This window comes from Ambystoma mexicanum, chromosome 12, assembly GCF_040938575.1.
Source record: "Ambystoma mexicanum isolate Mex_15411 chromosome 12, UKY_AmexF1_1, whole genome shotgun sequence".
Classification (NCBI taxonomy): Eukaryota; Metazoa; Chordata; class Amphibia; order Caudata; family Ambystomatidae; genus Ambystoma; species Ambystoma mexicanum.
The window spans coordinates 592737673-592761410 of NC_090936.1; the positions used below are offsets into that span (position 1 = coordinate 592737673).

At 45.1% G+C, this 23738-nt stretch overlaps 1 protein-coding gene across 1 annotated transcript in view; it reads left to right on the top strand.

Annotated features, from left to right (window-relative positions):
• The window catches only part of RPS6KB2 (ribosomal protein S6 kinase B2), a 236027-nt gene that overhangs the window by 65872 nt on the left and 146417 nt on the right, over positions 1-23738 (top strand). The window contains exons 5-9 of the mRNA XM_069628963.1: positions 1962-2109; positions 12243-12300; positions 13017-13117; positions 13597-13687; positions 13875-13965. Of these exons, the coding sequence (XP_069485064.1) occupies positions 1962-2109; positions 12243-12300; positions 13017-13117; positions 13597-13687; positions 13875-13965 (489 nt within the window). The remainder of the gene's footprint in view (positions 1-1961; positions 2110-12242; positions 12301-13016; positions 13118-13596; positions 13688-13874; positions 13966-23738) is intronic.

The window sequence follows — 23738 nt, forward strand, 5'->3', positions numbered from 1 at the left end:
CGGAGCATGTATCTACACTCCTGCAGCCCAGTGCAGCTGTCCGGTGCTGTAATCCGGCCTCGGCACCCTTACCTGATGTTTGCCAGCAGCTTGCCAGCCAGATCGGTGGCTGTACGCCCAGTCATCCTGGTTTCCAGTGATGAACGCCATTCTGAAGGCGGTAGCTGGATGGGGGGGCCTGCAACTTACCCTTAAGCTGCAGAGGAAGCATCAGGATATGGCCGCACAGCCACCCACCTTCATCCTCGAGGCAGCCCATAGTGGATTTGGCAAGGCATCTCCTCAGTCGGAGGGGGTGCTGAGACACTGGCTGAGGTACCACTGCAGAGCATGTGTACTAGGGGGGTGGTGGGGAGTTGCTGGGGGGGCTCCACTTTCCCTCGAAGCCAGGGCGCTGTGGGAGAGACTCTGGTGGCACGGGGGACACCAGCTCTAGAGCTGGACCGTACCGTCCTTGTGATGGCCTGACAGGGGGCACAGAATAGGACGTTGCATCGGCCAAAGGAGTGCGGAAGGCGATGGAAACGAGGTGACATCATAGCCTTGGCGGACATCCTAATTGAAGGTGCTTTGGCCCTCCCCCGGTTCTCCCCCTCCCCCTTTCAGCTATACTTGGAGGGGAATATTGGAGAGGGGGAGCCTCAATGGTCGCAGACACTGTTCCTGATAGTAAGAGGCTGTGGCAGCGCCCTCTCCCCTTTACTGGTGTTCTTTGGGCTGGCTGGCAGAGGCGGGGGCACTGATTGTTATCCTGAGGAAGAGACGATCCTAGACCAGTGTCTGGACAGGACCGTGATGCTGACTGCCTGTGTCTCCTTGGAAAGATCCTTGTTTAGCCCCTCTTTCACCACCACGCAACCTCGATCCCTACTCTGGTGCATGAGGATGGGGTCATTGACACTGTGGGCCTGCTGCTTGCCTGGGCTTGTGTAGTGGCCTCTGGGGCAAACCTGCTACCGTCTTTGTTGTATGAGACCTCTCCTACACCTGTGGTAGTTCTGGTGGTGGTGGTTCCGGTAGTGGTGGAGTAGAACACGGTGTTCCGGTGCCCGACTAGACACGCGCACTGGCGTACCAGTATCAGGACAGCTAAGCCGTGGTGTCTTTCCTCACACTGTCCCCTTTTGTAAGCCATGACCAGATACTCCTGCAAAACCATAGCCCCATGGACTTCTACACGAACACCCCCTCCAGCAGTCCTCCCCCGGCAATATCAACTTTATACAAAAACATACAACAGCAGCTGGGGAATAAATCTAGCACCTGTGTAAAATGCAAATCGGATATAGGCCAGGAACCTTCCGATGCTACTTGGCTACAGTATTGCTTGCTTACCAGAGAGGTGTCCCTGAGCGCCAGGTATCGCTTAATTCAATTCAAAGTCCTGAACCGACTATGCTACACACCAACCAAGTTTGCTAGGCTCTCTCCTGGAGGCATAGATGAATGCCCAAAATGTCACACGACACCAGCAAACCTTTTACACATTTTGGATGTGCCTGCCGATACATACATTTTGGTCTGAAATTGCAGATACACTAGCGGGAATGAGTGACACCTACACTGACGCTGGTGAAATACCTACTAGGGGATATAGGAAAAGTGGCCATAGAGAATCGCAGACCATTCAATCTGGCCTGTCTGATAGCTACGAAATGTATCCAGACAGGGTGGAAGTCACAAAGGCCCCCTACGCATACTACATGGCTGCAGGAAGTAACTTAAATGAATGAGATAGAAGGGCTGTACACTACCACTGTGTCCCTCCCTTGTCATCCCAAAGATATATGGGAGGGGTACCGAACATGTATGAGAAGTAGATCACTACAACTGTTGATATTCTAGATCCAATATCATAATTCTTGGTATTGCCTGTGCCTGGTTTCCAGATGGTACACTGTAACTAATCTATGCACTACTGTAAATGCTGTAACCACTGATGCATTTTCTTTCCTCCTCAGGCTAAAATCATCTGCAATGCAAAAGACACGGCCCACACAAAGGCTGAGCGTAACATCCTAGAGGAGATAAAGCACCCTTTCATTGTGGATCTCATCTATGCCTTTCAGACTGGAGGAAAGCTGTACCTCATCCTGGAGTGCCTTAGTGGTAATGTCTTGAGGGATTTGTGAGGTTTAACAGGGTTGAAGGGGGGTACCCTGTAGTGCCTGAGCAAAGTAGCATAAAGCATGTTTGAATCCAATGCGTGTCAGGCAGTAGTTCATCACTGTTTCTGAGAGTGGTTTACTAGGCATGGGGCATAGCTAGTTGGCTGTAGGTTTCCCTTAAATTGCTGGAAGACGTGGGAAGGGCTCTGTGGTTAATGCCTTTTTGTATCCTGCTCGACCGTGAAATGTATCTGAAAGCGACAAAAAAATCATGCAACTACTACTTTGATCAGTATGCATACTACTTAATTTACAACCATGTTCAAAACATCTTAAATGAGGACATGCCTTCTCTCTAAATCCGGCTGTGCCGTTGAACTACCTTGTTTTTGAGTTTCATTTACATTCTTTTCTGCTACAGTCTTAACCCCTTTTTTTGAGTGAGTATATTTTGTTTTCTGCTTTTATTTAGGGCATTAGTTTGGACTACCCTTGGCACAATAGTCTAGTCGACTGGCAATGCCCAAATCTCCTTCAAGAAAATAGATCAAGTGTTTGAGTGAACATTCTGGGCTGTGGCTCTTGCATGTGGTTTAGGCCGTTTTTGTACAACCCTCTGGTGAGGATTGTACAACCGCTAACTGAGTGGGTGGGGTAAGGCACCCATCCATAAATGGAAGCAAAACCGCTTGGAAAGGTAAATGAGGGGTAGTAGGCTGGCTCAAAGGTACATTTTGTCAACGCACTTATCCATAGAAATTGCACCACGTTGATGTACTGAAAAATAGATGTTTATTATGTTACACATACATTTTATATTAGTTTATAAAAGTACTTGGACACGTTTTCAGTATGTCTGTGTGTATTTCTGAGGTTTATGAATCTACCTGAATTCATGTGCATTACATAGAACAACATTTAGAGGTTGGTGCAGAGCATTGCATGGTGTTTGATTTTCAAGTAAAAAAATGGGCGGCGACAGGGGCTTTCCTGTACACTATCCCTATACTGCTTGTACAGTACCCATGCTCCTTCACGCATCAACGTCCTTGGATTGTTTTTTGTTTTCGCCATCGGGTTGGACGGTTCAAGCTGTTATACAATATAATCATTTTATGTAGCGCACAGCTCTGAGGCTCATTATTTGAGCAACAGCTGGCGACACTGAGACTCTTCTGCTTAAAATTGGACGACTTCTCGATTGAAACTATCTGGGATCAACACCCGCACACTACACATCTCCTGGCCAAAAAGCAAACTGTAGAGCGAGGGGGAGGGGCATCTTTTTGACCACACACCAGGCTATTCATAAAATGTCTTAATTCACAGCATTCTCCCTTCGTATTGGCTCACTGGCTTCTTTTGTCTATGACAAAGAATATTCCATTTAAATTCTGCCCCTCCCAGAACACAAACTATCCCAGGAAAGACAGACCCAGTATGCAGTAGTTGTTTTCCATGGGACCATCGGGAGAAAAAGTATCAAGAATGTAAGCTCTTAAAGCCAAAGACACTTAAGGAATGCCGAACGAAACATTGGGCTGCCTATGGAATGCAGGCAGAAACATCAGCCGATTCAACCGCCACATAGGAACACATCGAAGCTGCAGAGGACAGTAGCTGTTTCGAGAGCTAAGCCGAGGAGCCCACTCATCAGTTTCCTTTTAAAGCCTATCCCCAGCTACATAGGGCAGGCATGAATCCTATCCGTGGATACCGTACCTGGCGACAAGAAGGCTACTCAGTAAAGACTAAAGACAAATCAGATGAGGTATGTTCAAAGTAGAGTACCGATCCCTCGACTCTGGGACAATCCAAAATAGAGGACACATGAACTGAGATAACCTTGTCCTTTTCGGCATTGACACCAAAACAAAAAACTGAGACGAAACATGGGCTCACTTTAAGATTTCATGCAAAACAAATCCCTTCAGATTCAGAAGGGGATGGGGTACTAGATCCCCAATACACCTCAAACTAAAAGGAAGTAATAAAAGTTTAAAGATACAATGGACAAAATGTCCTTTAGTGGGACTTTTTAGAAACCTTTAAAAAGGAAATTTGCAATCCATGAGGGCAGTGCCCCCATCAGAAAGTCAAAGGTACAGGCTATTCGTCTAGAAGAGGAATTTATAGAACAAGATGAATAGTCTGAGGAAGAGGGCATTCTTGAAGATGACCAAGACATAGAACCAAAATAATATCCTGTGCCTTATTTAACATTGTAGACTCACACATAAGATCTTCACCCACTGAATATCTGGGCCTGTATATCAACCTGCTAAAGAGGGTGTGAAGAAGGCATGTCTTTCATACAAGATATACTCTACGTTTAAAAATAAGTCAAGAACAGAGTCGCTGTTGTATTTTTGTTGCAAAGGTCAGACAGGACTTGGGGGAGGGGGGTTGGGGGTGCCGGGGGAGAGTGGGGGGGGGGTTGGGGGGTGCCGGTGGGTGGTGGGGGGGGGTTGGGGTGCGCCAGGGGGTGGGGGTGGGGCCGGGGAGCCCACCGAGGGTGAACAGGGGTAAACCTCGTAGGATCAGCCTGAACTAACCAAGGTTATGGTGGAGTGGCGAGCAGCCAGGCTTAGTCTAAGGAGAGAGCATACCTCGGTTCAAGAAAACACACATTGGGCGGATGTATAAGACTTTTTTTTTTTTTTTTTTATTATGCATTTCGTTTACATTCATTAATAAACAAACTTTTGCATATTTACAAAAACACTTAAAAGGAAAAAACAATATAATATTACGTTTACTCTAAAACAGTACAATACGGTATTCCTATAATTCAGCATCTAGTTAACTGTTTAATAAATTCATATCTTATGACGATTAAAACTGAACACCCGAAGATTCTCTAAGGAATCACCAGTTTCCATATATAAAATGCTGCCTAATTTAAGCAGATAGTCTTCCGTATAATTGCGCAATTCCTTAACAAAGTTATTTGGACTGCTTCCCTTCATCTCTTTGCCCAGTAGCTGTAGTAGGTGTTTTGATTCTAATGCCATTATGTCCATTTTCAAGTATAACATAACCTTTCCAATCGACCACTTTGGGTGCAAACAGTCACAAGGCCTCCACCGGAACCCCTGTAGGCATATTCATAATGGAGCTAAGTATTTTTGCCCTCCAGTTTCTGAAGCCACACAACATCTGTAAAAGGCAGTCTCTAATGCATAGAGAATGGCTGGGCATATGTTAGTCTTGTATGTTTGAATGTACCCTTCTACGTTACTGCCACTCCAAAGTGCAAGTGCCATAGGACTTTATGGCTACCTACCTCTTCCAGATGTTAGTACCAATATGGTCCTAATATTGCGAGGCCGATGGTAATGCCCATATAGGGAAGCCCAGGTATAACACTTCCGTTGCACTGTCCAGTGTTATTTTATCCAAATATCACTTTGTTTGCTTTAGCTTCATATGAAAATCTTTCAGACACATTGTTCTCGTTTTAGCTTTATTTATAAACATGAAGTTCTCTTTAGCATAGATGTTTAAACCATAAGGGAGCGCTGGAGACCAAACTGAGTTTGGTCGAAGGTTATTATATCATCTGCATAGGCCATGATAACGATTTTTACGCGGTTTATAGTTGGGGGATTTCTAATGGTCTTTAAGGCTTGATCCATATCAGCGGTCTAGAGATTATGTAAGATCGGGCCCAAGGCACAGCCCTGTTTAAGCCCCTGACTGGTGGGGGAAGTATTTTGTCAAAGATCCCTCCTGGTTGAGGCGAACGGCAACAGTTGTGTTCCTGTATAGTGATTTGAATGAAGTAAAGCAAAGCAGGATCAATGCCCCAGCCTTGTTTCGCCCAGAGTCGGCTTCTGGAAACCAAATCAAACGCATTTAAAAAGGCCACGTAGCAACAATATAGATTATTTTTCCCTTTCGGGCGTAGTGCCCTCAAATTGTAATGTTGCTGTTGTTGTATTATGTATTTTCGAGAATCTTGTCTGGAACGTGCTCAGTATTTTTTTAGTTTCCATTCAGTTGTTTAATTGTTCCTGGAGTACTCCGGCGAATAATTTCTGGGAAGCAACCATCAACGCCAGCAGTCAGTAGTCAGTAGTTAGTTGTTATGCGTCTATCACCCTTCTTTAGTATAGGCACCAAAAGAGATTGACGCCAACTCTGGTAATTTGCCACTCTTTAGTATTTTCCTGAAGTATAGTATCAATATTTTTGGCCAGAGACTAGGGTCAGCTTTAAATACCACGTTAGGGATGCCCTCTGGCACTGGAGCTCTAGAAGCTTTTGCTTTTGTTCTTAATCCTTCTAGATTGGTTTCTGTGAACTCTTCTTCCAGTTTAGCTCTTGAATTAGAAAAGTTCACCCAGCTCCATGCCGTTGGCTCACCCGAATCGATCTCTGGCAACCACTGACCCTTGGGCGAGTATAGTTCTTGAATATATCTGAGCCAACCTTCCTCTTTTGGGGAATACATTTCTGAAGCTGTTAAAGTTTCGCCAGAAGTTGACCTTGTTGTCCTCTCTCAGCCATATAAACAAGTTCCGCTTGTTCACAGTCCTAGTGGATGTTTGTGCATGTTTTGCCAGTTCCTGTATTTTCTGGCCAAATTTATCATCCTGATTTTGATTTCCGGGGATATTTGTTTTTCTTTTCACTGCCGTCTTATCCCTGCAATGCTTTCTCTTTCTTTCTTGAACAACAATGTCAAATAATTTATGTTCATGATCCTTAGAATTTTGATGTTTCCCTTTAACATTTTGTTCGTATCTGGGGCCAAAGTTCTTGGTTAATGCTTCTAGATCCCATCTACAATTGCAAGCAATGTGTTCAGATTCTCCGCTTTCTTTTTTAATGCGTCATTCATCCACTGGATATCTCTTTGTGCGCAGCGCAATCTATTACCTGCCATAGTTGGTATTACTTTAGCACATTTCTGTGGTTCTTCCCAGCTATTCCTTTGCGTAGTCGTCCAACATAATGTGCTGTGATCACTAACCCCGTCTTGAGATACTAATATGGAGCTGCATATAGATTGCAGTCCCCTATCCACTACCACATAATGAATTAGCAATGTCACAATGCCATTTGACCATGTGTACAGCAGGTCAGACTCCTTACTCAATTGCATCCCCAAAGGTTCCATGACAAAATATTCAAACATTGTCTGCCAGGTGTAGGCTTGCCCCAGATTGTTACTGTTGATTACAGGTAGCAGTTGCCTATTGAAGTCACTGGCGAGTACAACACTGCCTGAAGCTGTGATTTCCAGCCAGTGAGTTATGGCATCTGTGATTATAGATTGTATTCGCTTAGTCAGTGCTCCCTCTGGAGGGTCGTTGATATTAATGGTTTTGCTGTCGAAGTGCAGGGGTGCTGCAAGATTATCAATATTAAAGCTTTTAGTACTCCATGTTTCTTGCGGCAAGACTATGTCTGCATTCTTCAACAGTGACTGGCCTTTTAGGTGTAGCAAAAATGATTTGTCCTCTTGTGTTCCAAGAGGTCCAACGCAACTTTGAAGTATTTTTAAGTGTTTAATTCCTTCTGGGTGCAGGGTATTATTACACCCTCAATGGAAGAGGCAAAGGTTGTGCTCTTCCCAAAGCCCAGGAAGGATGGAACTCAATGGGGATCTTATCGACCCATAGCTCTCATCAAAATTGATGCAAAGCTTTGTACTAAAATATTAGCAACTAGACTGAGAAGGCTAGTACTTTTGTTGATTCACCCCGATCAATCCGGCTTTTTCATGGGAAGGCAAACATTCGACAATACTAGAGGGGTGAGTTATTTGATAGAGAAAATAAATAAGGCAAGACTAACAGCAGGGGTAATAACACTTGACGCTGAGAAGGTGTTCGAGTTGAATGGTCCTTTTTATTCTTAACAATGGAGTATATTGGGGAAGAGCAAACTATAAAACCCCAATTTTACGACTAGCTATCAATGGGGATCTTTCTCATGAGGTTCGAGTTACCAGGGTTACCAAACAGGGGTGCCCGCTAACTCCGATATTGTATGCATTGCATCTTGAGCCATTGCTGTCTAGAATCAGGGAAGAGGAGAAAATCAAAGGAATTCAATTTGGGGGAGAAGATCACAAAGTAATGGCCTTCGCAGATGACTTATTGTTGACAATGATCGTTATACCTTGTTCCTTACCAGCCTTAGCAACAGAACTGACACAATTTGGGGAGGTGGCAGGCCTAAAAATCAATATTTAAATATCAGTAATCGTGAAGTTTCAAAAAGGGGAAAACATCAGGAAAGGGGGAAGGCTATGAAAACCAATTTATATTAACGGAACGCAGTATGCGATATTTAGGTATACAATTAAAAGATTCCCTGGAGTCGATGTACCGAGCAAATTATCTCCCTCTCCTAGTGTCAATAAAGCAGTGGCTTAAAATATGCAACTTTCTGACATTGTGGACGGGCAGAATACATGTAATTAAAATGATGGTTCTCCCAAAGGTCTTGTATTTTTTCCAGGCATTACCGTTAATGGTCCCCCTGAAATTCTTTAAGACACTTAATAAGATATTGAGGGATTATATTTGTCAAGGCAAGAAATCTAGGGTTTCATGGAAGATATTAACAACACCTGTAAAAAAGGGGCATAGGATACCACATTTTAAAACTTCACTATTAGGCGGCCCAAATGAGGATCATTAGGGAAAGGTTAAAAGGGGACTCAGAGAAAATGTTGGTACGAATGAACAGAGCAGTAGTCGGTAAACCCCTTCACGAAGTGTTATGGTGTCAAAAACAGGATCTTCCCATTACCATGTACAAAAGTAAAATAACAGCGTTGATGGTGCAGGTATGGGATGTCGTGGTGAAGCGATCAGGTATCACTAAGTTTCCCTCTCCCTTCACACCTCTTTTTCGCAATCCCCAGTTTATTCCTGGATTAGAACAGAATGCTTTTAAGAAATGGGAGGAAGCAGGATGTTTGAAGATGGGTGACATGGTTGAAGGTCATGAGATTGGAACATTCCAGCAAAGCAAGCAAGCGTTTTGTTGAATGAAAATGAAAGATTAAGGAATGTTCAATTATGACATTGGCTAATGGTCAACAAGCACTTCATAATAAGGGATTGAGCCCCGTTTGAGAATTACATCACTGCAAACTCGGGCGATAGACATCTGGTGGGGGCATTATATAGGATAATCAGAGAGAATTTGAGTCCAGTGGAATGGGGATACATGAAGCTATGGGAGAAATATACAGGTACGGTTATGACAGAGACCCAGTGGTTGGCGATTTGGAAGGGAATCCCAAAACTGATGCCGGCACCCAACGCCGGGGAAGCTGCATACCTTTAATAAGAATGTTTCGGGTGAATGCTGGCAGGGATGCAAAGAAAAAGGAACATGGGTCCATTTATGGTGGGAGTGATCGAAAATTAAAGTGTTGGGGGGGGGAAATGTCAACATAGCAATGTACATAGGGGAGGTGATGTTGGGTCTGTGTGAAAGGTTTTAATTGAAAGGAAACAAAGTAAAGCATACGATATTGACAGTGGCTGCAGTGTCAGTCATAGCGCAAAAATGGAAGCAACCTATGGTCCCAAAAGAACACGAGTGGCTAATGAAAAGTTGGCATTATGTTTCTCTGGAATGGGCCACTTGCGTATTAAAAGGGGAACAAAAGAAATGTAAGAATGATTGGGAGTTTGTGCCAGACTTTTTGCATAAAGACTTTCGAGAGAACTGGCGCCTGCAAAGCATACGGATTTTGGACTTATTCAATTAAAAGTACAACTCTCTGGATTGTAAATAAATGTTTGCATTGAAGTATTAGCTGCCTGGGGATGGAGGTGTGGGGGCAGTTCTGAAGGAAGGGAGTTGGGGATTTTGGGAGCGGTGATTTTATGTTTTCTTTATTATTTTCTCTGTTTTTCTTTTCTTGTGTTTGTTATAATAATAAAAATATTAATAAAAGCAAGATTTTAAAAAAACGCCAGTACCAGTGAGGAAAATAGTGGGAATCTCCTCCTGTAGGTCAGCAGGCCACCACCTTCCAAGTTTCATGGGGACCGAACAAGAGAGAGAATGGTACTTATGGGCTTGTCCATAAGTACCATTGTAAAAAAGAAATTGCCAATGGCAGCCACCAATCCAATCGCTGTAGACGGCTATGATGGTTGAAGTCAGATGGCCAACCATTCCGGTCCCCCATCAGGACTGCCACTCATCCTAGACCATCACCACAGGAAGTGAGATGGAGAGCCCAGGGACCTACACTGATCTAAACTAGTTAGAACCATATGGAAGCTGATCTGTGGAGTTGCAAAGATCCCACATGATTACAATAACCATTTTAGGCCTGCATCGTGGATGCTCTGAACAAAGGAAGCCCTAAAATACAAAATTGCCATGAGCAGTACTGAAATGCATTGATACCTCAATGGTTACCAAAAATGTACATTGGGCCACCCGTGCCAGAAAATAGCTTGTGCCCTTGGGGACGCCAAAACGAAAGCACAGTTGCCACCAGCCTACTCCCTAAAACCATTCTACAGTATTAGAATTACCCTGGGGCAATAATGGGGCGCCACAGGCCACCCTTGAGACTGGGAGCCTTAAGGTCAAAAGTATACAAGTAATGGTGTGTATCTTGAACTATCCACCAACCCAGGGCACAGAGACCAGTACTGTTCAGGAAAGCAAAACAACTCCGTAAATGCTTCTTTTTAGAGCAGGATCCAGTCCTTCTGGGACGTGCACCTTGAGCCGACGTTGACCCCTAACGGCTCAAAAGAACAATCGTTCTTCACAGGAGTGACACCAACCATCCAGAAATGGAATCGGTGATGGGGATGGCTCTAGGATGACGGAGGAATGTGCACACGGCAGGCCCTAACAGTTCAGTAGTCCAACATGGATGGCACATTAGCATCAATGGCCTCTGCAGCAGAAGGAAACCAAAGATGACCCAGACGAGCAGATGTGGTGGGATGCTGGGGTCTTAACACCCTTCTAGGCAGCAGGTTCCTAAACCAAGGCAGTCCTGCTAAAATGTCCCGGAAAATGGTGCCAGGATGGAAGGCCTGCCCCCTGAAGATGAAGTACCACCAGTAGCAGGACGGTGAAGGGCACCCAGTACATGAAAATGCAAACCGCCCTACAGGCAAGAGACCACAGTACCCACCAGTATGGCCAGACTAGGTATCAAAATACTAATTCAGCAGCACTGTGCTCTGGAGTGTGGTTTTGTCGAGAGGTCCCTTCACTCACAGGGCCTGGTTTCTGCCAGGCCATTACTTCCATTAGGGGTTTTAAAACCAAGACTTTGGTGTCCAGCCAAATAAGCAGGCCTTGAAAACCTCCAAACACTCAGGCCCACAAGTGAAGTGAAGTGAAGTGAAGTGGCCAGCAATTGTTCTAAACCAGTTCAAAGCTCTATGGAGGCTACAATTGTGGGCTCACAAAGAGCCCACGTTGACAGAACAGCCATTTTAGGCCTGCCTTTTGGTTTACCTTAACAAAGAAAGCTCCTAATACAAAATGGCTGAGAGTAGAATATTAGTACCACAGTAGCTACCATAAAAGTGCATTAGGCCACTAATATAAGTAGCTTGCACCCCAGAGAAGCTAAAAGTAAATATTAGCTGCCATCCGCCTACTCCCTAAAACCAATGTAGGGTAAGAAAATCACCCTTCGACAGCACTGGAGTACCAAAGAGGCACCATTAGGACTGGGTGCCTTATGGGTTAGCATATACTTTAAGTAAGGGGAAAGCTGTTATAGTAGCAGTGGGACTTCAGCAGAAGTCCATCTGACTACCAAAATAAATTGGGAACTAATGAAATAAATCAGTGGGGCGGGGGCAGGCAAAAAAGACTATGGGTCCGATAAAATGAGAATACTGTCCTAGCAAGCATGCAAAGCACCCGTTGTCCCTATATACATAAACATGCATTGGTCGTTGGTTGCTCTATTTAGGGCTGTCTCATGTGGTACACACTTCCTTGGAGCGTGCAGAGGAAGGTACCTGCACAAAAATGTACAGTAATCGGTCTTACAGAAGCTCATTGCGTTGGCCACATTTTCTAACTTCTCCTTGACCAACCTTTTTCTATCTTGCTTCGGTCATATGCAGTGCCTGCTCTGAGTCTCATCTGACTGTTTTTTTTCTGCTGCAGGTGGGGAGCTATTCATGCAGCTTGAGCGGGAAGGTATATTCCTGGAAGACACTGCTAGGTAAGCAATGATTCTACTATTGTTCCCCAAAGCTTAAGCTTACACTACACCTGGCGGATGTGTAATGCGCCTGGCATTTGCACACTGGCTTGCTTTGTTCGTATAGATTATGGCGCTCTGCTCTGATAATTTAATAAGTCAGCGAAACTTTGTTCTGGCATCACTAATCTTCCAGGGTGGTGGTTGAGTATCACATTGCTTCTAGCACACTGGGGTGTTCTACCTTTTGCTTTGTTGAGCAGTCCCTAGTGCAGTCTACACCACTGCTTTTCAGCAGCTGCCTGTGCTTCGACTAGATGTAGAGCACCACTTCGAGCTTTCATGTGGGTGTGCGATTCTACACCGATTTCGGCCTCCTACTTTGCCTGCACCATGTCTTGCCATGCAGCAACTTACCAATCTTTGACACACATCATTGCATTTACTTTATCCCATAGCATCCTTTGTCAAACTTTGTTTCTGGGAATCGTGGTGCATCTTCCAGTGTGGTGGCGTGCAGCTTCTGTGGTGCGTGGCGTTTTTTAAATGTATTTATTAGTTGGTGGTCTTAGTCAAGCGGCTTCTGTTCTCTGAGCGGGTATGTGTTGTGCAGCTGTAGCAAGGCTGGTTGTCCTAATTGTCTGGTATGGCACATGATGTACTGCAGCTTGATTTGCCATGCATGACCTAAGAGTGGTTAGTGACACATGCTTAGATTTTCAGTTGTTGTCTTTCAGTTTCTACTTGGGTGAAATCACTCTTGCCCTTGGCCATCTACACTCTCATGGCGTCATTTACAGAGACCTGAAGCCCGAGAACATCATGCTGAGCAGCCAAGGTGTGGCAAGAAGGAAGGGACGAACTTGAGGGACTGGGGGGAGCGTATCCAGCAGGTGGATCAGTTTGCATAGGGTGATATGGGGCAAAGGTCAAGGCATGAAGAGGCCCTTGTGGGTTCTAAAGCAGTAGGAAATTTGGAGGGGAGTGATGGCCAGGGGCGAGAAGCTGTAGGCACTGATGGTCCTTGTGACTCTGAAGATACTTGATGGGAATGTAACATGCAGCATGTGAGCAAGAGATGGGGGAGATTTCAAAGCTGGATACGGGACCATTGCAAGGCATAGCAATAAGGGATATTTGACACTGGTGGGAGAAAGGACTCTGGGGGAGAAAATGATGTGTATCTTGCTGGACAACCTCCTGTTTGGGCTTAATGTATAACCAAGTGGAATCTGGGGGAGATGTAAAGCTCAGAGGAACTTGGAAAGGTGCTGGTACTTTGCCCAGCAGAGTCTGATCTCCTTTCTCCTTTCTTAGGCCATGTGAAGCTGACCGACTTTGGACTGTGCAAGGAGTCAATCCACGAGGGGACGGTTACCCACACTTTCTGTGGGACGATTGAATACATGTAGGTAATGTGCCGGGTCTGTCCGTACTGCGATACACACAGCGGAGTTCAGTTTGCCCAATACGCTTGCTGCACCAGTCCCTCACTTTTACTGTATTAGAGGATGTGACCACTTATATCCACACACACGATAGGGTTCAGACTATAGCTGAAGGAAAAAACATTTTTGTTTTCTGCTTTTGTTTAGGGCACCAGAGATTCTAGTCCATGCGGGGCACAATCGAACAGTGGACTGGTGGAGCCTTGGGGCCCTCATGTACGACATGCTCACAGGATCGGCAAGTTCTCAGCTCCCTCTTTTCACTCACTATAGAAATAACAGGCGAATGTTACAGCAGGCAGTGAATTAGAATGTGGCAGGAAGTGAAATCATAACCACATTTGACATTAAGCAAAGATTCGGGCTGACAGGAAGAAGGTTGTATCCTAAGACATTAGCATGTGAGATTTGGCAATTAATCTGGTTTTAGGCTGTTGGACCAGGTGACGTCTGCCGGCACTGCCCCCCGACTGCTTGCCCATGTGACCTTACAAGAGCAGAAGAAAGTGATAGATGTTTCAACCCCTCTTCTTAACTTTAAATGGTTTCCCGGACAGATCTAGGCGCAGCAGGTATTTGTGTCTTTCAGACTTTGGTGGAAATGATCTTGCTGTAAATGGAAAGAGTCCGGGTAGATCTCATCTCTATAGTAATGAAAGATGGTACAGACCCAGAAAGTGATATCAGCCGTATCGCACTCTTGTGATTGTAATATACAGAAATATTACCTCACAATATGAGGTGTATGGTATGTAATAAGATGGTCATCAGTCTACAGACTGGGAGACCATGGTATACCAAAACACAGGGACACTGCATTAGAGTATGGCTGAAATGAACTTCACATAGAAGTGAAAAGTGACATTTCTAGATACATCTTTCATTATCCAAATTTGGAAGATACAAGTCTACTTCCCTTTAAGGCATCTGTCTTTCTTCTGAATTGTGGATAAGAGAAATGGGATAAATGCCCTCTTTTATGTTTTTGGGGGGGCCTGTGTCATGAGGGACAATTCTATGAGCATATGAGACAAGGACGTAGGCTAGCCCTCCCTTAGACACTGGTATTCATGGTGGTGCACCTAGTAGTACATCTATAACAAATAGTCTGTTAATCAGGTGCTTGTTTCAGACTGGTAAAACCTCTATTAGAAATATAATCAGAATAAAAGTAAAAATAAAAGTGAAAAACAATCACATTGATTACGATATCCTCAATTTATACAATTTATTTCATGGTTGATACATCAATTGTTTCGGGTTAGTAACATTGGACTATGGTGCATTGTTTTACCACAGTACACTCTTGAAAGTTGACACGTTTCATGTTTCCAGCTTGAGTGGTCTGTAGACAAGGTTACAGACAAACTGTATCTATTGTATCTGGCATGCTTTCTTCAGGACTGGTTCAAAGTGAAAAAACAACACGCTTATGCTCAGCTGGTGATTTCAAGATGGGGATCCCCATTGTTGGTATTTCTATTAAAAACAAGATGAAAATGTATTGTCTACCTGAGAAAGGGTTCAGAAGTAAAAAAGAGCCTTATGTCTGAGGTGTACCACATACCTGGTGGTTGCTTGAAGTGTCTTGGCGATGTTTCTTATTTTAAGGCTTTTCTGACTACAGCATTGTACCTGCTTGTTAACTGGTCTGATTCTGTTTATAAATGACAGAGGGAAGAAATGTCCTTTTTAATATTGCTGTTTTGGTTCTAACTCGTTTACCCCACCATGTAGAACATCAAGATAATGCCTACCTGTGTTTGCCAGGGATGGCACGCTTGTTGGAGGAACCAGCGTGTTGCTGCTGGGTGCCGGGAATTGTAGATTCTGAGGATACAAAGGGTATCTGTCAGAAAAAATGCCCTGCCACATATTTCAGTCTGTTGTAAAAACGACTGGACCTGTGTGTTACGTGTTATGTTGTAAGGCCGTTCAACGGCTCACATCTCTTAGATTAGTGTTTGTGCGTGACGTTTGTAAGAGTACAAATGCTGTGTTTGAAACCAATGACTGGCCACTGACAGACAAATAAATGTGCGGGTATACATCCCGATCAGAGATCTGTCGTGCATGAGTGCCGGATTGGAATTCCGATGGTCAAGACCATTGTGGGGTCACGAAACAAAGTACTTGTAAACTTTGAGAGCAAGAGCGATCTGACTTACTCACTGGCAGCGGCAGACAGCTTGCAGTGTCAGCTGTCGTTAGGTCTGTATGAGAGAACGCCTGCGTAGTCTTGCTCAGGGGCTCGTCTGGTTTGGAGTCTTACTTATTGGTTAACTGGCGGTTGCCAGGTAACTGAAAGTGACGCGTAGTGTTGTTGCTGCGAGGCTACATGACGTGCCGTCAAAGAGATTTTGGCTATTCTCACTATATTTTCTTTATACTGGTGTTGCTGCGCTGTACTTTGTGCTCGCTTGGAGATAACAAAAGCGTGCAGCAGTGAATTCACGAAATATCTGTACGGAATGAGCTTGCCCACGCATGCATGGTAATACTGGGGGGGGAGGGGGGCCTTGCATTACTTCATGGATTTCTGATAGGCTGTTGCAACTGTGATGTACTTGCTCAGTAGAAACGACTGGGAGGGACTCTCATGATTGTGGCGTCTATAATATGCGTGCTTGATATAATAAAAGGGGCTACTCTATCTTGTCCCACTAGTTGTGTACATGCATGGACCATAGTAACCCAACGAAACAAAAACACAACAAAAAACCCAATTCCTTTGGGGGACAGTGTGTTGCTAAGTTGGAAAAACACACAGGACATTTCCCCTTGCCCCAAATGGCGGTGGTTATGCTGTACTAAATGTACTTTCTCAGGCAGATTAGTTTCACAATACATTTTCATCTTGTTTTTAATGGAAATACCAACAGTGGGGGTCTCCGTCTTGTAATCACTGACTGAGCATAAGAGTGTTGTTTTTTCACTTTGAACCAGTCCTGAAGAAAGCATGCCAGATACAATAGATACAGTTTGCTGTAACCTTGTCTACAGACCACTCTGGAAACACGAACCGTGTCTACTTTCAAGAGTGTACTGTAGTAAAACAATGCACCGTAGTCAAATGTTACTAACCCCACACAATTGATGTATAATCAACCATGAATTGAGTTGAGGATATCGTAATCAAGGTGATTGTTTTTCACTTTTATTTTTACTTTTATTCTGATTATATTTCTAATAGAGGTTTTTACCAGTCTGAAACAAGCACCTGATTAACAGACTATTTATTATAGCTGTACTGCTGGATGCACCACCACGAATACTGACCAGTGTGTAAGGGAGGGGTTGCCTATGTCCTTGCCTCGTATCCTTTCTTCTGAATTGGGCATGGTATCGGCACCATATACTGTTTCCTGTAGATCATAGGGGGTGGGTGGGTCAACATTAAAACACATTTAATTAATTCACACTAATGGATTGAAGTCCTTCAGTGTTGCTCCCTCCAATTTGGAATAGTAAGTTATAGTGATGTCATGAGATGCTGCTCCTGTAAGTATGTGATCTTCATAAGCTCACATCCTCCCCTATGCGCAGCCACCAGAAACCATCTCTGGGCCCTCCAGCCCTAACAGGTACTTGCTCGCATTTTGGGCACTTTTATTTTAAATGTAATTGTGCTTTGAGTTCTGGGGTGCTTCCGTTGGACCAGTGAGCCATCCACTCCTCACCCCTCCCGTTGCCTGATCTTGCTGCCTCTGATGGATGTTCCAGGTCACAAGACCCGGAACACCTCGCTGGAACATTCCGCCCAGCGCAGCCGGCAAAGGGCTCAGGCAAAAGGTACCTTCCATATCTGTTTGTCTATTCACCCTGGACGACCCAGTCCTGGGTCACACAGTCTGCAGATACAACCGGGTAGGAGACTGCAGCTTTCATTTAATGCACCATTTGAATCTTAAACTTGCAGATCTCAATCAGGGCTTTGAAAAAGGTTCTTCTGTAAATTAAGTTTGTAATAACAGTGAAGGATAACTGTACTTTAACATTGGACATGTTAATGCACAGCTTTGTTTGGATTATGCATTTACTTTAGCCTTGACAAAACCCGTTAAAGGTGAAACACATGCACGTACAACAAATGGTTTGTGTCGGCAGCAATACTAAATGTAAAGCATCTTGTAGTATGAATACTATTGGATTATAAATATATGGCAACAATACTAATTGTAAGACTGTATGTAGTTGGAGTAATATTTGATTACAAACGCATTCTATTTGCATTGATAATTATTCGATTATCTATGCGATTCATGACTGCGGATTATTACCTATTTAATTTGAGGTACTGTGTAATTTATGTGGCGGTCAGGAGAGGAACAGCTTTTCTAGGTAATTGCAGGGAGTCATCGGAATACAGATTGTAAACTTTGAAGAAGGAAGGTGTACCGCTTGCATATTACCATTTGTTTTTTATTCCATTTGAAAGTTGGCTGTGTTCTGTTCCATTTTGCCTTTTCTTCCACAGCGCTTCTGGGTAGGGTCTGCATTCAATGGTTTTGCTTCTTTGTGCATTTTCTTGTACAGTGCTTCTCGGTAGGGTCTGCATTTGAATCTTTTCTCTGTTTTGCTCCCCTGTGCATTTTCTTACACCATAATCCTGGATAGGGCCTGCATTTGAATCGTGCCTATGTACTCCTCTGCATCTTCTTCCACAGTGCTTCTCAGTAGGGTCCGCGTTGTAATCTTTTCTCTGTTTTGCTTCCCTGTGCATTTTCTTCCACATAACTTTTGAATATGGTTTGCATTTGTATCTCGCCTGTGTTTTGCTCCCCTTTGCATTTTCTTCCACAGTGATCTTTGGGTAGGGACGCATCTGAATCCATCCTGTTTTGTTCCACCAGATCGTATTTCTTCCAGCAGGGCCTCCAAACGGTACCCTGCTACTGCCTTCCCCGCAGCCAAACTTGCTCCTCCTCCTCCCTCTGGATCGCAGGGGGAGGTTTTTTGATCTGTACAACACCACTGTTTTTCTTCCACCACACTGTCTTCTTCACCAAGCCTTTTCCTACGATCTACATCAGCACCAAGATCAGAGGTGCCAATTGGTGCTGCAGGAAAGCCACTCCTGCGCCGGTCAGACATCACCTTTTCTTACCACCTCAGCCCACACATAGAAAGACTTACGTAGGGACTCGTCCCACCTCCCCTCCTAGCCTGAGACACCCCGCCCACCCTGCAACACCCCTCCGATTATCCTCCATCTTGCTCCCGGCAGCCTTTGGAGCACTCTGCCCCCATGGAGAACCCCAGCGCTTGGAATCCCTCATCCCCTTCCACCTGGCGCCCTCAAACACACCCATCACACCGCTCCGACCCACGCTTCGCTTTGCATCTCTAAGCACTCTACACACAGTCTTGGCCACTACCCCCACTAGTGCTGTCTCTTCAACCCTTTCCCACACATCCCCAGCCCCGGTTATACACCTAAAACTCTGACACTGGATCTTCTGGGTCACATCTATCGAACACACCACCCCCTACTTCACACCCAGACCGAAGACACCCATCTGACCTACACCATTGTCTCCTTCCCCACTCTGCAAAACCCAGTAAAATTACTCCTCTACCTGCTAAATAGCCTACATGGCATCGACCACCCGAACACCTCCAGAAACCCATCACCTGATCCCCTCTCCCCCTTAGGACCCTGAGAAGATTGTCCTGCGATCAGGAATTGCCTGGGAATCGAATTCAGAGCCTATACTCCAGACTCCTCCACCAGCACAGCCCACCCTTCAAGAGGGATCCCAACTCATGCCCCCCTGCACATACCCATCCCTTTATAAGCCCTATTGCTGGGCCTATGCAGAGACCCTCCACCACCCCAGATACTCCATCAGCACATAAGTCTCACCCGCTCCTCCCTCTACAGGAAACCCTCATCCACCCCCCAATAACACCTCGCCCTCATACACATCTCAGACCTGCAACCAGGCACCGCCTTCCGATCCCACCCCTTCACAACCACGAGACATCCACCTGACCACACCTAGCAGCCACCCCCTTTCTCCAAGGCTAACACTGTCTCAACTCCCAACATCTACATCCTCTCAGCCCCCCCAGAGCCTCCTCACAGGCCCCGCCCCAACTCCCTCTGAAAGCTCACATCACCATAACTCAAACAACCAACTGGAGACCCAAAGTGCATTCAGATCAATGCCAGATCTGTTGCAAAGAACCGCCACCACATGTCCGACCTTATCACCTTGAAGAACCCCAATATCCTCTTCATCACTGAAACCTGGCTCTCCCAACACCTCTGTCGCATTGCACAAGAAGCCTTCCCTGCAGGCTATAATCTCATTGTACATAACAGAGCCACCACCAGGGCAGGGGGCATTGCCATCCTTCACAAACCATTCCTCTCCATCGTGCGCTCGAAGGAACAAACCTGTAATGCAGATGGCAAATTGCTTCTGGTAAAATGTCTGGTCAACCCAATGCACACGCGCAGCTCCTTGCTCATTTATAGACCCATGGATACAATAGATGCTTTGCAGAAGCCTGTAGGGACTCATTAGCAACCTTACTGCCCACCCACTCCTTCTAGGGGATTTCAACATCTGGTTCGACATCCCACACAACCCCATGACACAAGCCCTACTGGATAACCTTGAATCCCTACATCTAGCTCAACTAGTGTCAGGCCCTACACTCTCTGCAGGTCACAACTTGCAATCTTTAGCTCACCAAACCTCATGACCATACTGCCACCCTGTTCACTCATCTGGACTGCCAACGCAGCCAGCCTCTTATTTCTTTCCACAGTGATTCCTTTCTCCCCCCAGGGAGTCCCATGGACACTCACCTACTCCCGTTTTTGGAAAAACGTCAGTGACCCATGATCTTGCAGAATCCTTCTTACCTTCTAACCCCCACACCCCTGCCCACATATCCATTGCTGGCTCTCCGAAGCTCTGAGCCCCCTTGCTTGTCTCGCGTCCTTCTTCAACAGACCGTCTCTTCCCCCAAATGGTTCACCCCTGCTCTTAAATCACTCAAATCCCAGAACTGCACCATAGAATGCAGATGTCAGGCAGACCCTTCACCCTCAGACTAGCTTACTCCGCCCAGCTCGGGGCTTACGAGGCAGAAATACATGAGGCTGAAATAGATGTATCGTAATAGAATCAACAAACATGCACCCTCCACTCCCATCCTCAAGCAAACCCTCTGCGACTCCATCTCAGACCACTTCCACGACTTAGCCCTAAAACAAAACGCCATCACCGCGAAAATAGCTTTGCTCACACGTCCCTCTCCCCTGACCTTAAGTTGGACGCCATTATCGCCTTCAACACCCCCCTTCACTCTTCTCTGCCTTCACTCCTCTCCCCACCCTGAATTTTCCAAGTAACTAACAAATAGCTGAGCCTCTGGATCCCCGGAGACTCTCCCACCACCCCCTCTCTACTCAAAGAAATCGTAACATCTACTTGCGCCGGAGACCTCGTGTTGGGGAGAATTTTCAATTTCTGTGCCAATTCCCCTCAATCTGAGAGACCGCCAGCACATTTGATGGACTTCTGGGATTTTTTGATCTGATCTCCTGAGCGAGTGGGACTCCCGCCCCCTCGCCCCCCCCTCAATCATTCTTTTTGCTCTGACATGGGGACCCTGTTTCACTGCTACTGTGATTCATTTTTACTTTAATGAAGTCATGCCTTATTATGCTAAATTATGCTGATGATATTCAGCTAGGATTGAACTCTGCAGCGATCACAAAAAGATAATGATAACCTACTTAATATCTATTCCAGTATAGAACAATGGATGGACACAAATTGGATGTGCTTAAATGGAAAAAAGACAGAGTTGATGGTTTTCGGCTCCCAGCAGGTCAGAAATTCCCTCTCCCCAGAATACAACTCCTTTCAGAATGAAAACCCACAGATTAAGGTCCTCGACAAAGTTAAAACATTGGGCATGATGATGGAAGCATCATTAGGAGCTGAAGCCCAGTCGCAATATATAAAAAAACATGTAGCTATTATCTTAGACTCCTTAAAGCTATTAGACCTTACTCAGAGGGCAACTGTGCCACAGTGGATAGCGCAACCATTTTATCTCGTTTGGATTATGGTAATGCCCTGATGGTAGGGGCAAACAACAAATGTCTCAAAGTTTACCAGATCATACAGAATAATGCAGTCGGAATTATTAAGCACATACCTAAATTCGACCACATCAGCAACTCCAGGAAAGAGTTGCACTGGCTTAAAGCAGAGAATAGAATTCAATTCAAGGTCCTCCCCATAGCACATCGCTGTATTCATGGGAAAGCACCAGTGTACTTGAAATCAAAAATACACATATATGTACCGATCAGCAAATCAAAACAAGGTTGCAGTAGCAAAGCATAAACGTAAGCTAGGCCTAGGTAAATCCTTTACGACTGTTACAGCGGGTTTATGGAATAATTTGCCCATTAACATAAGAAAAGAAGCAAACTACTTAAGTTTTTGTAAGCAGGTGAAGACCCATATCTTTAGCTAACAGTCTTCTTAAAAACCACCTAGTCGCTCCATCTGTGCCTGTCTCATTAATTGATGTTTACCATGTGTCCATGTATCTGCGCCCCGAGACTTGCGAGTTACCGGCGCAATAGAAATGAATAGAAATAGAAAATGCCTTCTTCCATGTATTGTACTACAGGCATCTGTAAGTGATTGTTGTTCTCTAGGATAGTAAGATACTTTCATTTTACCTTTTTATTTGTGGCATCAGCACACCTCACCTTATGTGGAATGCTGAGGGGCTCCATTGTAACTCCTTTCCCGCTGCTCCTGTAACTTTTATAGTTGCACTAACAGACAAACCTAAATGGCTGGTGGCAGTGGATACATGTTTCTACCATGTGTGTGCAAGTTACTCACAGGCTGTTTCCACAGCTGCAGTACAGCACCCATGGGTGACCATTTTGTCAAAACGGCCCCAGTCATCTTTTATCACCATTTTCGGTTTGTGCGGTCATTCCTGGGTTTTACTCTGTGCAATGAGACATGTTTGAGCCCTTTGTTTGTCTTGCCTTTGGCAGGATTGAGGCCTGAAGCCCGCCCCTGGGTCCAATGTGTCTGGAAGGACAGGATGTAAGGGAGGGACCCGAAACTCCCATGTCATTTGTCTCTATGAATGCCTGAATTAAACTAGTCGCGATTGGCTCTCTGTCCTTGCGGGACAGCCACAATGCTACGTGAGTGACAGCCTAGGCTGTGCAAGAATGGGAGAAACCGGCTTAAAAGGCGAGGGTTTTGGGTAAAGACCCTTTTGGGATGCCCCGCAGTCACAACCTACACCCTCGGATGTCTTCAATAGCTAGGGTGCTGGGAACATTAATATCTTACCGTTGCATTTAGAATACTTTTAGAAATTGGTTAAAGGAAAAAGGTTATCAGAACAAACAGACCACAAATATTCTCAAGCAGGCAAATACTTTTGGATCCCCTAAGCAGATTAATTCAGTATAACAGGTTAAGCCAAAGTCAATGGGCAAAAGCCTTATATGGGCTGACGCACTTCTGCTAGATAAGTAGAAAAGTCTTTGCACAGTGTTTTAGAAGTCTTTGAAGAAAAGAAGAATCAAATGTATGGCCACACGCTGATTAGACTTGTGAGTAGTAGAAGATGTAAGCAACTCTACAATGAGAGGTAAGTTCTCTCAGACTTTACAGTACCTTTTGTATTGAAGGAAAAAGTGCAGCAGATGACTTCTGTTCCTGTGCAGCTCTGCAGATCTCTCTGTTCCTGGACCTCAGTCATGGGGACAAGAGGGAGGACTTCTGGCGACTCCTGCTCTGCAGTGGGATGGTCACCGCTCTCTACCGGCAATATTTCCAACAAGGGGCACTTCGGTGTTTCAGCTCCCAGGGACTACCGCAAATAGCAACACAGCAGTTTCAGGCCGTCGAGAGGGACTTTCTTTGCTTCTGGCGTCCCGCACTCTGTTGAGGGGGCTCGGGCTCGACCAGTCCTGCTTCCTGGAGCTCTTGGCCAACTTAA